The 15,299-nt window shown below is 39.7% G+C and overlaps 1 protein-coding gene across 1 annotated transcript; it reads right to left on the bottom strand.

Moving 5' to 3' along the window:
- Positions 1-1,426: 1,426 nt before the first annotated feature.
- Positions 1,427-14,018, bottom strand: LOC146383350 (leukemia inhibitory factor receptor-like). Its single transcript, XM_084934556.1, has 17 exons — positions 13,610-14,018; positions 9,901-10,046; positions 9,659-9,809; positions 9,309-9,572; positions 9,084-9,210; positions 7,918-8,054; positions 7,694-7,839; positions 7,442-7,604; positions 7,264-7,325; positions 6,751-6,973; positions 6,158-6,337; positions 5,976-6,077; positions 5,738-5,896; positions 4,248-4,376; positions 4,053-4,146; positions 3,892-3,958; positions 1,427-3,712 (listed from the first exon to the last, which is right to left on the bottom strand). The coding sequence occupies exons 1-17, from the start codon at positions 13,671-13,673 to the stop codon at positions 3,227-3,229; spliced, it is 2,700 nt and encodes an 899-aa protein (XP_084790682.1). The 5' UTR covers positions 13,674-14,018; the 3' UTR covers positions 1,427-3,226.
- Positions 14,019-15,299: the final 1,281 nt, after the last annotated feature.

Raw genomic sequence — 15,299 nt, 5'->3', positions numbered from 1 at the left:
CAATACTGGAAATACACCACAGAAACACACACAGTATGAGCCTCCTCAGATTTCAGCATTTCAGACCATTAAAGTTGCTTTTTTTTCCTGTCAGTTTTAGCTGAAGTTTCATGGCCAGGGAGCAGCTGTGTACCTGTAATTGCACACACATGGGGGCATAGTGGCATGTGGCTAGCACTGATGGATCACAGTGGGTACTCTTGCATACGCCAGCTTCCTTCTACAGTTCAAAGGGTGGATCAGGTCGGGTTTAGTGGTTATTCTAAATGACCCGCAGGTGTGAATATGAGTGTTTATGGTTGTCTCTCTGTCTGTCTTAGCCCTTTGACAGACTGGCAACCTGTCCAGTGTGTGCACCGCCTCCCGCCCTATAGCAACTAGGATAGGCTCATGCCCCCCTATGACTTCGATAAGCAGAATAGGATGTATGGCTGTACACAGATGTTTTCAGATATGTGTTGCTGATCTTTAACTTTAAACATTTATTTTTAGCCGACATTTATTTGCTGCAACATCAAAGTGGTGTGACTACTTGACTTAGCTGTAGACTTCAGTTACTTGGTTTTAAACTTTGTTTTCTGTTAACACTAAAAGTGCCTTTAAAGGGGTATTTTGCTTACAACTTTTTTTTATTGGTGTGTTTCCAGGATTTTCTAAAAGGTGTTGAACAACAACAATGAAGTGTGGCCAGAGGACACTTAATGGGCATGCCAGCCTTTTATGATCTTGAGGAATAGTAGGGGCTCAAAAAATGAATATTTAGTCTGTTCATTAACAATATATCTGGCTCAGTTGTAAGAATGATTAATAAGAAGTTTGTGGGCTGAAAATCATTTAATGATATTTATCTCTAATGGTCATGAATAGAAACACCAAAACAATTTAAATTTCAGATGACAGTTTCCCTTTAGTGGCCTCAACTGAATGGGCTAAAATAAAACAACCATAACAAATGTAACCTCACGGGGCCGGCCGGGCAGACACAGGGAGCATCACATGTGATCGCCCAATAAGTGGTAAATGTAATTGTATACGGTACTGGTAAATGACACATTCCAGCATTTCCAGAAGGCACATGAAGGGCAACTAATTTTATTGAGATTGTTTTTCTTTGTTAGCCTTTTTATATACCCCCTGACAACAGCTAACAAGTGTTGGGTGCCTTAACTACTCTGCTGTAATTAAAGCAATTTGTGCCTTTAGCTATTGGTGATAAAATAAGTGAAAATAAAAGTGGAAAGAATCAGGACATGCACTAAGAGTAGAAGTAGCTCAGAAATACGCTTAATTATATCCTTATATAGTGTTTGATACACATGCATGTTGCGACCCAGCTCAAAAGCCGCAACATAAAAAAGGAGACAAATACCATAGTGTTAGTGAGAAGATGTTTTTTTTCTTAAAATGGTATACCAGGTTGGCTAAAATGGCTGGTGCCACCAAGGCAAAGACAAGTGAGCTCCCTGGAAGCTTGCCTCAGGTATCCTTTTATCCACACCTGACTAGGTGTGGCCAATTAGCACCAGCTGAACACATTGAGGAGATTAGGGGCTGCAGAGGGACGTAACAATGCAATCATCAACACAGCAGGTCACACAGTCTTTCTGGTGCTGTACTGTTTCTCTCCAAATGAACAGACTTTGAAGGTAACCAGACACAATCAAAGCATTAAAAAAACACTTCTTGTTTGAAGCTTCTTGTTTTATTGGTTTACAGCATTGATTCAAAGGTGATTTCTTGGTTCTTACAGACAGAGATCAACAGCAAAGACCTCTCAGCAGCTACATGAAATATTCACATTTTTTTAATAAGGTAGGACACACATAATCAATCGGTCGGTACTGAAGTCCTCTCTTCATTGTTCATTATTTATTTGCTTCAATATGATGAGTTGAGTTTCCGTGGTGATGGCACAGAGATTCAGACACGTCATTAAAGTAAAAATGCAAACAGCTGTAACTTGTACAGACTTTGCAGTCAGGGTTGCAGAGATTCAACACAGAAAAATAATTCAAGCTTTAGGGGGGCTTCTCTCAAATGTCTGACTCAGTGGAACGTCTAGATACATTTAAAGAAATTTTTAGAATTTCTTAGAGATCGGTTAGCAATGCCCTAGGAACATCTAGGAAAAACTATGTATTCACTGACAAAGGTCACTGAAGGTCACAAACCTAAATCAAGTGCAGGTTTTTGCAGTCTCTCATAATTTGCATGGAAGATGCTGAGCTGGCTGCAAACACTCACCATTTACTCTCTGAGTAAGTGCAACAGAAACAGAAAATGTTCCCTTATAAAGTAAAATGTTAAATGTGATGATCACATTAGTAAGACAAAGCCTTTACTTAGAAGGTGAAGAATCTCCATTTCCAGTTTGTGGCACACTTTTCACAGTTTCATTACAGTTCAGAGAGCAGTTAATAAGTTATTTCTAGACAAGTTCCATGCAAACTTCTGGCAACCTGCTAGTAACCAAAGCAGTTATCAGTGCAGCACTGTATACCCGTTTGTGACCAATTTCTTGTCAACTGACAGTCAGGGAGCACACATTTTTCCATAGCGACCAGTGGTTGTACTCTCTGATGTGTCCCTAGTATTGTGGGACAGAGCCCTTAAAAATTAAGTACCTTGAGGGATACAATGTCCCGTCATGAGAGCAGTGTTTCCAGAGTAAATTCAAATAATGCCCATATGGTGCCACTTGGACACCAACAAGAGAAACCTGTCCTTTTCATGTCTTAAAGAGAGCTTGATGTGAACCAGCCACAGGAATGACTGTACAGTAGTGTCCGAAACGAACAGACCCCAAAGGTTCAACAGCAGCATCTTAGAGCAGTGTTTTTCAAACTCGCCATTCATACTGTATGTGTCACTGATGTGGTGACAAACAAAATAAATTTGCAGGGCACAAAATCTTTGAAAACCACTAATGCTCTGGTCCACTAACATAATTGGCTAACAACAAACAACTAGGATTATAATTCAGGTGTGAGTGTGTGAGCATCTAAACAGAAAAACTTTAATGCCAAAATGTACTCCTAGGATCTCATTTGAAAGGAAACATCTTCTATTTTCTGAAAATGTGCCTGTTTGTGTGAATGAAACTAAACTCACACCTAACCTTAGCTGAGTTGCTGATGACCTGGTGGATGAAGCTAACCAACTATGCAGTAGTTAACGATGCATAAAGTGCCTGAATTAGGCTTAAATGTGTTCACATATGCAGCAGCTAGTTGGATGTCTTCTGTGGTAGCAAAATGTATGTGGACACACAGGATATGGGACTGTTTGGGTACTCCTCTAACTCAGTTGTGGTAAAGGTCTCATCAGGACTCTGAGGCTGGTATCCACTAAAGCTTCTGATGAAAGGTATTCCCTCATGGACCTCGGGCCCTGATTTGAATTCCCGGTCCACACTTTGCAATACCAGGTTGTACGATGGGTTGTACGACGGATTAGGAAATACGCCATTGATTGGAGAAGATGGCAAGCCTGGCTGAGATGTGAGGCCTGTAGTGGGTAAAGTGAGGCATGGCTGGGATTTCTTCAGAGGCTTATTGTAGTAACCTTTGGGAGTCTGAGAGAAGGTAAAAGGCTTGTAGTCCTGGTCAACAACAGACTGTGGTGGTCTGAATTGATCATGCAGCTTAGGAATATCCAAGACCTCACTGTAGTGACTCTGATCAAAATGAAGACGATGACTCGTATGTTCATCCTGGAAAAACAGAGAAAATGACATCACATTCACAGGAAAGATATCTTGGTGCTTAGAGATTAGGATAATGCACTATACAAGGAAATCAACAAATAACTGAATAGTAGAATATCCTGATGTATAGATGCATCATTAGCTGGCCAATGCTACATGATATAGTACTGGCTATCTCAACTTACTGGTAATGTCAGCCACTGGTCGGTCAGCACTGGCTTTGGGATTGGAGGATAGACTTTGTGCTTGATGCTGTTGGGTCAAAGAATGCATCAAAATCTAAACAAAAACAATGATTGGAAGCAAAAGTGGCAAATTTCACAGAAAATAAATGTGCATTGCTTACCGTGCCCAGTGTCTGTAGCAGATAATTGTGCTGACAGACAGAATAAGAAAAACTGCTCCCAGGGATATCAATATCAGCATTATCAGTTGATCAGCTGGTGAAAACAATGAACCGCATCAAGTAAATCAAAGAAAATGACAAATGTTGACAGTCTTACTAAAGAAAATAGTCCATATGGGGAAATAATTAACCTACCCGGGGGATTCAAGGTGACATTGATGGATGAATTACCACAAAGTCCAAATGCTGTTGATGCTGTCACCGTGAAGGTGTACGTACGGATGTTCAGGTTCTTTGCAGTGAGGCTGGTGGCTTCAGGATCATCTAAATCAACACAGAGTGACCGCCATTATTACAACATAAATACATGTTTACGATCATCGGGCAACACTGGAGACTTACTTCATTTATCTCAGTCACAAGCTAATCTTTGTGTGTGGAGAAACAAAACCAGGACTTTGTTATCAGTAGAGAAACTTAATAGTGTGATTAAGTGTGTCATCGTCCGAGTGACAATCAATTTGTAAACAACACGTCGGCAACATGTTTCAGTTAACACCTTAATACTACAAAAGATGCAAGAAAAAACTTCATGTACAGCAAATCAGTTGAAGACGTAATTTTTGACATTTTTTAGTATAAAAGACTTTCAAACGAATCTGATATTTTCTGCCACCAATTTGAAAAGTTATAGCCCTTAATATTTCATCCAATTACAACCATAAAACAGGCATGGTTTCTTTTACGTTTGTGCCACAAGAGGTTGTTATTTCCATTTGTTAGATCTGGCATTATTAACAGTTTCTAAGTCCAAGATAGTGGAAAAAAGTGGGATCGTGGTCAAATTAACCCAATAAAATCATCACATGCCAGGAGGTAAACACTAACGATGGATTAAAATCAGCTAACAGAGCACCTATGAAAAAGTGCTGATCCTTTGACTTCTAACCTGGCGCATCAATTGATTCATTTCAAAACCATACACAGAACATACATTACACCCTATAGGAGGTTCCAGATGAAACTACAGGCTACGTATCACTGTCACATCTGCAATGATTCGTCACCAGGCACGTTTTTGCACATGTTTTGGGACTGTCCTGTTGTATCCAATTTTTGGGTCTTCGTGAACTCTGTGTTATCTGAGGTGCTGGACGTTTTTTATATTCCCAATCCTGGTCTTTGTCTCCTTAATGATACCTCTGAAATCTCCTTAAAACAAATACAATGCAAAATGTTGTTCGCTGGATTCACATCCGCAAAGAAGACTGTTACAAAGCAATGGTTCAGTCCTGACATTTGTATGGAATCATTCTGGATACGATGTCTTATCCGTGTTATTAATTTTGAACATACCACAGCAAAATTGAATAAAGCTCGACCCACGACTGTTGAAGCTTGGAAAATCTTCTCATCCAAAGTTATCTCCTTGAACAGGCACTAACTGTTTTTGACTGTGTTTTTGTGTTTTTTCTTTGCTGTCCCTATGCCTTGTGACCAATGTTTGCTTTGCTACTGCAATTTACAGTTGTGCTGTATATGTCTGTACCCCCCCTCCCCCAACCCCGTTTTAAATCAATAAAATGTTGATCACAAAAAAAAAAAAAAAAAAAAGTGCTGATCCTATACTTAATGTCCACACTGAAATCTTAGCTGGCCTGAGTGAGTATGCCTTCATACTGTACCTGTGCTCACGTTAAAAACATTCCCGCTCTTGTCCTGGTAGTAGAGAATATATCCATGGATGGAAGCAGTCTGCTTTTCCAGAGGTATGGGCTCCCAGGATACCTCAACAGCCGAGTCTTCCTGTTTGTTTTTCAGTTTAAACAGCTTGCCTCCTATTTCTGGAAAGATGTGACATGCATAAAATACACTGCTGTTTGAACCATCACATTTTGTGAGAAATCACTGAATCAGTCTTACTGGTCTCTCTGATGTAGCCCTCTCTTCTCTGTAGTAGCACCGCAGCTCCCTCAGTGCAGGCGTATATGGACAGCAGGTATCTCCGACCATCTTCAAAGTTCTCTGGAACAACAAAAGGAGCTGTGCTGAAACAGATGCAAATATGATCTGCAACCGTTTTGTAGGCAAAGATGAGAACGTACTTGAAAAAATTGTGGTATGAGTTCTCTTGGGAGGCACTTTCATCCACTCGAAGGAGCAATTACCGAAGATTGGACACCAGTCCACTATGTAGCCACAGCTTGCGTTAAGACTATCAGGCCAGGACAGGAAGAAGCTACCATTGCTGCCACTGATCCAGGAGGTCTTCACCTCGGATGTATCTGAAAAATACTCTTTAAAATTAGATTTTACAACATACTCCACTTAAAAAAGGAAGAGGTTAAATCAGTATATATAGTTAAACCTTGAGAATTTTTCATGGGTTTTGAAAGCAGTTTAATGCACTTTTAAGGCATTTGGCTTTCCTTTGCAGACCAATAAAATGTGCAAAAATGTACATACTCATCATGACTTGGATATATAGAATATAAACACAACAATTACAAATTTGTATACTTATAATAGATATAATCTCAATCATGTGATCATGAAAACTGCTATTCCTTTTCTGCATTTGTTCAGAAAACCCTTTGCTTACAGCCTTCTGCACAGATTAGATAAAATCAAACCTCTTCCCCAAATGGAAATCAAAGTGAGCTTATCTGTAATGTGTGGTGCTCTGTTAGCTTCATACCTAGATTGCAGCGGGGGATGATGATGGTCGATGGTGATGAGCTGCCGTTTATGTTTCTAGCCGTGACAGTGACCATGTACTCCTCACTGGGGTCCAGCGTGAGTGTAAGACTGTGATTGCTTCTGGACACGTTGGTTTGGTGTGACTGATTTTTGTCTTTGGTCTTTGCCCAGGACACTTTGTAGTCAAAGATTTCTCCATGGCTCTGATTGGTCAGTGGCACCTGTGGAGAAGTAACACCAAGATCTGAAATGGTAACAGTGTCCTCTGAAACATCACTTTCTAACTGTATAAGATGTTGCACTGATATTTTTTTTTTTCAAATAGATTTAATAAAGATGTTTTTTTATTGCATCAAGTTGTGAGGAAAAAAATGAATCCAACATGCAAGTACCAAAAGCTCTAGTTTTTCTAAAGACCACTTGAGGCTGTCTCCAAAACAAAGTCAGTTTCCAGATTTAGACCTTACCAAGAGGCCTCATAAAAGCCTTGTAAAAGACAACTTGGACTCACCTTCCAGGAGATTACAGTCTGGTCTTCCTTCACCTTCATCCACACGTCAAGAGCATCTGGAACTGTGGTGCAACCAGACAAACAACATCTGTTACATTCACACATTTTTAAAGTCTTTTCTCTTAAAATATTTTTTATTTTAAGATTAAAATAAAATCTTAAAATAAAAAATACTTACCATCACCCTTTGTGCGGATTTTGACACTTTTGCTCCAGTCACCCCATTTCCAGAAATGCTGTGATGTTCCACATCGGACCCTCACGTCATAGTCCCAGTGTGGTATCAAGTCCTTGATGACTGCAGCTGTGAGGCCAACTCCAATGCTTTCAGTCTGGTAAACCTACAAGGACAAAAATTATGTTAGCTGACTTCAGTGAAGACTTTTACTTTGAAAAGCCAATACCTAAGGTTTCTTTTTAATCTACTCACTATGGTATTAGAGTTTCCATCACTGACATCTACTTGGCATGTGATGTTGAGATTACTGTACTTCTTCACAGTCCAGCTCCATTTCAGACTGATGTTTCTGGGGTTCACAGTTGAAGCTGCCACTTCGTCTGGCGCAACCATGTGCACTGAAATAAGAGATCACAACAATCAGCTGATCTTAAAGATTAAAAATAGCCATTTTAACCTCTTTTTTTAAGCTTTACCTCTTTTGGTCAGGTCCGCGTTGTCATGGATCTCGAGCTTTCCCAGCCGATTAGTTACTGTTAAGGTCCAGTTCCTCTCAGCTGCATCCACCTTCACTTTTTGCGAGCATTTACCTGAACGTCCATTGATGCATGAGCTAAAATGTAAAAAATATACACCGCTATTACTAAATATTTACAACTAAATAAATACAGAGGCTAGCAGGACTACAAATTCACTAGGAAGCAAAGTAAGAGTACATTTTAAATTTGTCATTGACTGAACTCCTTATTGCTTAATCAATAATGTTTGGTGCTTTAAAGTTTAGTCTATAGATCCCAAAATGTTTTTGCTTTGATGGTCTTTTAAATCAGAGCATTTCTCTCAACTGCTTGAAACTACTTTTATAAATATTCAGGTTTTTGGGTTTTTTAAGAACTCTGGTGACGAGGTGTACTGTGTGCAGTTTTCACTGCAAATCATATAAAGTGAAATAAAAGAAGAATAGCCCTGAAAACAACTCCAGTGTGATTTCATCAAGGACGTTCTCTTTGTAACTCACTTTGACTTTTGACCTATATGGCATTACATACTGTGAGAAGCATAACTACTGTTTATTCCATAATTAATCAATTTGTTTTTTGGACCATGTTAATTCTGGGCACTTTATTTTAGTTTTCAAATAATGTGTTAACCATCTCTGCGTGTGTGTGTGTGGCTTATGCTTGGATATGCATGGATTTTACAAAGGAGAGTGGGGCACTTTAAAAGGGAATGTTTTGACAAGGCCTGATATGTTGTAGATTTTCACTCTAACTAACTAACTCTAACTAAAAGTAGTAAACAGGGCAGCCTGTCTGTCTGTGATAGCACTGGAGTCTGCATGCTCTCGCAGTAGAGCACTTTGCTTTCTGACTATTATTTTTTCAGTTTTTTTTCCCCCCAATAAATCATCCTGCAACTGAAGTTGCATAGCAAGTGCTAATTTTTGTAACTTCTGACTACAGATCATCGAGATCGTCTAAAAGTACGGTTCATCAACTTTTTGTTCTTCTGAATCTGAAACGGTCTGCAGTGGTTTTTAACAAAGTGTCCAGTGAGGTGTCTTATTTATAAGATTCACACCCTCAGATGCTTCCATACAGGAGACTGTAGATATATTAGGGGTGGTTGGGTCTTATTATACCTTCCTTGGAGCTGATATTTTCTTTCCATTGCAGGATGTTCGTTTGCTGCCCTTCCTACGTTCCAAAAACAATCGATTGATTCCAGATCCCGGGTTTCACACTTAAGATCATTGTCATCAGGAGGGTCTAAGTTTGTGGCAAATACCAGGAAAAACAGAAAAACCAGCATTTATTTACAAGATCAATTTGAGAAACCACAATCTCAAATGCTACATCATACTTACAGCTGGCATGAAAACTGGCTCCGCTGATGTTTCCTTTGGTTGTTTCACATTCTACATCACTCCAGTTTTCTGATTCTTGGTCCAGGTGAACAGTCAGGGAGTGCACATGTTCACTGATCTTTGTAGTCATTACATTAGTGCCTTTGTAGTCATATAGAAACATTGTTTTAATACTTTCCCCGTCTGGCACCATGCAGCAGAATGTGGCTGTGCTGCCCACCTCCAATATTTGGTCTCTTGGGAGAACCAGTATTTCACCCTGGTCTGAAGAAGCACAGTGATAAGAATAAACAAGACTGTAAAGTGTTTAAGAATCAAAAAAGATCAAATGATTTGAACTTAATATTAACCAGGTAGCGTCTTCTGCATCCATGGGCTTGATTGGTTGTTGTATTGGGACCTGAGCCGGACTGAATGGCGAGCACACTGCGATGGTAAATGGGAAGTCCATTTCCAGGAATGAGTAGATCCTATCTGTGCAGGTGCCACAACAACTTCACCCTACAACATTATCATAAACACATTAGAGGAACAGCTTTTTGTTTGGAGGCAACAGAAGTGAGGATTATAGTTACCCATAATAATCTCTTACATTGTGTTCAGGTTTGTCTGCAATGAGAAGCTGCAGTTCGTACACGAGCCCATCTCGTATCACAGAGCAAGAAGGGTCATCTTCCCACTTTAACAGGAAACTGTTGTAGTCAAGAGTCACATTCTGAGGTCCACAACGCAAAACACCTAAAGGAAGTGACCACAGGACATTTTATGGTTAAAGTGAACTGAACAATTCTTCACAGTCATTGTTGGGCTATTTGAACAGCAGTCAGTGAGGACACAGCCAGTGGTGCCAATAGTGTTGTCACTGCCTGAGCATCAAATACTGATGTTTTGTTAAAGATTTTGTTAAAAACTGTTGCCAAAAATGGAGTTCATCTATTCTTCATTTGAGACATCCTTAAAAGGTGAGTCAATTCCCATAGATGTGTCACCCTGTTCAAAATGCCCAGCTTCACAGCAAAACATGTTTACAGCCTCATACAATTTTTTTTTTTTTTTGCGCTTGGTAACAAATTTCACTCGTGCAGCAACTGTTTAAGTTGTATTAAGACTCCTTATTATACGTTTCAGGCCCATTTTGACTAACAAATGGGTCCAAATATGACACTAGTTCTCTCTTGCCTCAGCTAATTCAAGTAGATTTATCTGTTCTCCGTGCTGAGGGTCAACCTGCTTTCATCTGTGAAAAGAACAGGTTGTCAGAATGTCCATCACTGGCAATCTATGGCAGATGCCACTCGGACGTGACGATGGATAACCACCCTAATGAAGTCAGTTTCTGATTGTTTGGTCAGAAAGATTCACTGCCTCTCTTCCTTACTCCCACTCATCTCTGCTATCATCCACTCTTCTCTCACCACCGGTATCGTTCCCTCCTTACTCAAGATTGCGTCAGTCACTCCCATACTGAAAAAACCTTCTTTAGACCCTAACAACTTTAACAACCTCCGTCCGATTTCTAATCTAATAAGTAGTTGCAGTTCAACTTCATTCACACTTGGTTAATATATAACATCTACAAGAGATTTTAATCTGGTTTTCGTTCATGTCACAGTACAGAAACTGCTTTACTTAAAGTCACTAATGATCTTCTAATCGGAGCAGACTCTGGTCATTCTCATCCTTTTAGATCTGAGCTCAGCCTTCGACACCATCTTTCACTCTGTCCTTATAAGCAGACTTTCCTCTCTCGGCATCTCTGACACACAGATATGATTGAACCCCTGGTTTCAATCATATCTCCTTGACCGCTCCCAGTTTATTCAACTGAAATCATTCCGCTCTCGTCTATTCCCGGTCACTTCTGGTGTACCCTAAGGTTCAGTCTTAGGCCCTCTTCTCTTCATAATATACATCCTCCCTCTAGGTACCATTTTCCGCAAATTTGATCTTCACTTTCACTGTTTTGCTGATGACACCCAGTTACATCTCTCCTGCAGACCTGATTCCTCCCTCCCACCTTCTTCCCTTACAGAATGTCTATCCGAATTAAAATTCTGGTTTAGCTCTAATTTTCTAAAGCTCAATGAGGATAAAACTGAAATCCTCCTTATTGGCACCAAATCCAACCTTTTGAAGGCGAACCATTTCTCACTCACCATTGATAACTCCACAGTTTTCCCTTCTCCTCAGGTTAAGAGCTTTGGTGTCATCCTAGACAGTTCACTTTCCTACAAATCTCACATCAGTAATCTCACCCGTTCTGCCTATTTCCATCTACGCAACATTAACAGATTACTTCCTTCTCCTTCCCACACAGTCTACGTCCATTCTTGTCCACGGTCTTGTTACCTCCCGTATTGACTACTGCAATTCTCTTTTGCATGGCCTCCCACAAAAATCCCTCCATAAGCTTCAACTGGTTCACAACTCTGCTGCTCGCATTATCACCAGAACCCCGTCCTACCAGCACATCACCCCTGTTCTTCAGGAACTTCACTTCTTCTGCTCACCTTCAAGGCCATTCATAACCTTGCACCTCCTTACCTTTCTGACCTGTTAAGCACTACCTTTCCTGCCCGCTCACTTCGACCTTCTTCTGTCCAGCTTTCTGTGCCTTCTTTCCGCCTCACCGCCATGGGAAGCAGAGCTTTTAGCTGCTCTGCTCCCAGGCTGTGGAACTCTACCCCCAGATATAAGAAACACTGGTTCTCTCCCCCAGTTTAAATCTCAACTCAAAACCCATCAGTTCAAATCTGCATATTCACTGTGAACCCACTGTTTGTTAATTTTATCCTGTGCATTTGTTTTATTGTTCTTCATTGTGTCATTGTTATATTATGTGTTTTTATCTATTGTACAGTGTCCTTGGGTGTCTTGAAAGGCGCTTTAAAAATAAAATTTATTATTATTATTATTATTATTATTATTATTATTATTATTATTATTATTATTATTATTATTACAGCAGTGGCATGCTGGAGGTCATTTTGTGGAGCTCTGGCAGAGCTCATCCTTGCAGAAAGAAACAGATACAGGTCCTGCTGCTGGGCCCTGTCCAGCTGTCTTACCTGTCTCCTGGAATTTCCCCAAACCTTTCTGATTCCAAGATATTTCCTTTTTTTTTTTTTTTTTTTTTTGGGGGGGGGTCACCATTGGTCCAGCCACAAACTACATGTTTCATTTCCTTTATGCTCCCTTCATAAATACTTAGATCAAATATTGCAGCCTACCCTGTCTAATAATACTGTTTAATACATTCCACATACTTTTAATACGTTTCTATTATTCTGTAATATTTTATTATACATCTTTGTAATTTTTTATATATTTTTGTTTCCTTTCTTCTGTATTGTTCTATTATAATTTGCCTGTAAACAACATTTACATTTCACCTGTAAAAGCCACTCTTCTGTCAGTGATCAATTTTATGTTCTGTCACCCACCCATCGCTCTTTTTTTAAAAAAAAATCACAAGTTTTCTGGGGGAACCTCAGAGGGCACAAATAGTTTAAAAGCCAGTTCACTAACTGGCCACTTGAGAGCTCTTCTCTATTTTTACACAATGACTGTTGAGAAAGTTGGAAGGAAGCATTTAAGAAGTTTTGCAAGGGAAGATGGGAAGTTAGAAGCTGACTGTCTGCATAAAGTATGTGGACATAAAGCAAGACAAAAAGGAAATCAATCATGCATTATTGTAGATGTTGAAGACATAGAGCTAACTGTTGGGTTTCAGCCATCATAGCAGCAGAGCTTCAGGGGCAAACATCATAACCACTGCCATGATGCTGGTTTGTGAAGTCTTGCTTCAAAGACAGTTCATCTAGTCATCAACCTCTTGGTTTTTCAAAGTGGCCATATTTGGGCACACATGGACGTCTAGAATTTAGGTACTGTTCAATTACACCCACAGAAAAATGTATAATTTCTCAGATATTTGCATTAAAAACAAACTGGGTCAAGAAATCCACACAAATTAGCGGCAGTAAAGCCTAGCAGGTAGTTCACAGTCAAAATAGCCATACTTCTAATAAGGCAAAGTGTAATCAAATTTAAACAGGTGGTTAGCAATTAGCAGCTAATGCTCACTGAAATCTGTAGTGTGTGGAAAGCATGATCCCCTGACACGCCTTGTGTTTGTTATATGAACAGGAAAAACTGCACATAAAAATATCCTGCATGCACACCTGAGAGCATTTACTCATTGGAGCAGCTGAAACACGACATCTTCAATCAAGATTGCTTTACATTCAGATACTTTTCATACCTGCAGACTATCATGGGTTAGACGATGAAATACTCACTGTTTTCTTGTCTATCTTGTGTGCTCGTTGTGGAGAGTGACAGCAGTAACAACCATGCGATCATGATAATCCTTCCGTGTTTATTTCTTTGTAGAAAAAAAACTTCATGGATTGAGTCAAATGGTTGCCATAGCTCTGGTGATAAACATTTACAAATGGTTGTAAAGCAGGTTCCTGAGGCTTCCTTTATAGAAACAAAAAACTTTCACACACAAAACACTTTTTTGAGTTTTATTTGAAGACTCTGAAGAAAAAAGTCACTGTGTCAGTGTCAGATAACTCCCTGGAGTCGCTCTCCCTTCTCATGTAAGCTTTGGAAAATCATTTCAGTTCATGATTGTGAAATCCATGTGAGCTCCAGTACAGGAAACAGAGCAGTCGCGTTCTCGTAACTGTGACTCACAGCAGCGAGGTCAGACATTCCTCACTTGCTCTAAGATTGTTTTCAGACTTGAAACTGACTTTTTAGAAAAACACTAGTCAGAGAGAGAGAATCGGCCATCAGACTAAGGAAAACACTTGTTATCAGTGGTTCAGAACAGAAGCAGGGAGGTTTTTTAGGTAAACAAAAACAACACGCCCCAGATTAAATCTCTTAAACAGAGGCTTCTCAGATCTTGGTTAAGGATGAGATTTCTGTCAGTTCACCTATCAGTCAGTATGCTGCAGTTTTTCCAGTAATGAAAGGGAGGAACAGGAAGAAAGGAATACAAGGAAAATTGAAGATAAGGAAGCACAATAAGTGCTACATTAAGCAATACTTCTTATTAAGAGGCTGTTACAAGCTTTTATGTACTCCTTTTGTTTGGCTTTCCTCCAACTCATCCCCTGACAGCAGTAAAACTGACTCCCCTTCCCCAATTCTGAGTAAAATCCTTTCTGCCTCACCCTGCCCTCTGCTTCCTGGAGTGTGGACATTGGTTGAACATGTCACTTGGAGCCAGTAAATATGGACAGTAAATAAAAGTGTTGGGATGTGCCTGGGATGAGCTCTTAACAGTACAGTAGGACTCACATAGACTGCATAAATGGTGCTTCAGGTTTTTTCAGTCTTATTGTCACATGTGTATGAAATCAAATCACCTAGCCACGTAGTTTGCCTTCACAGACATTTGTGAAAGAGCTCACTGAACTGGTCTAATATAGGATGCTACTGTTGCAACATGTCAGTTTCCTCCCTGTTGAATACTAAGTAGTATGTGGTGTTACTGCAAAGCAGAAGCATTTATGAACCACAGGAAGTTGCTGAAGTGCCTGAAAATCACCAATGCTCTGCTTACTCAGTGACTGCAGAGCTGCAAAACTTGCTGACATTAACATCAGCACAGAAACCCGGAGCCAGGGGCTTCATGGCATGAGTTTCCACGGTCAAGCAACTCCTTCAGGTGGTCAGGCACTTAATTTCTTCCATTCATCCATCCTTTCCTGCTTATCCAATTCAGGGTCGTGGCTTTAATGTTCCGTATACAGAAAATGACTGGAAGAAGACACTATGAATACATAAAACATTTAATTAAATAAGGGAGAATAAAACCATAAATCATTCAATAAAATTTAATTTTGTGATTTTTTTTTTTGTCTCTAATATGGTAATAATAAGATAATAACACAACAAAAACTGCTGTTTACACACATACACACACTTCTTAGTCCATGCACAAAGCCACTTTTTAGTTGTCATGAGTGACTG

Source organism: Perissodus microlepis, chromosome 7 (genome assembly GCF_051167445.1).
Source record: "Perissodus microlepis isolate ML-2025 ecotype Zambia chromosome 7, ASM5116744v1, whole genome shotgun sequence".
In the NCBI taxonomy this organism is placed as follows: Eukaryota; Metazoa; Chordata; class Actinopteri; order Cichliformes; family Cichlidae; genus Perissodus; species Perissodus microlepis.
Note: the sequence above shows the minus strand (reverse complement) of the source record. Positions and strands in the feature narration are given on the sequence as shown.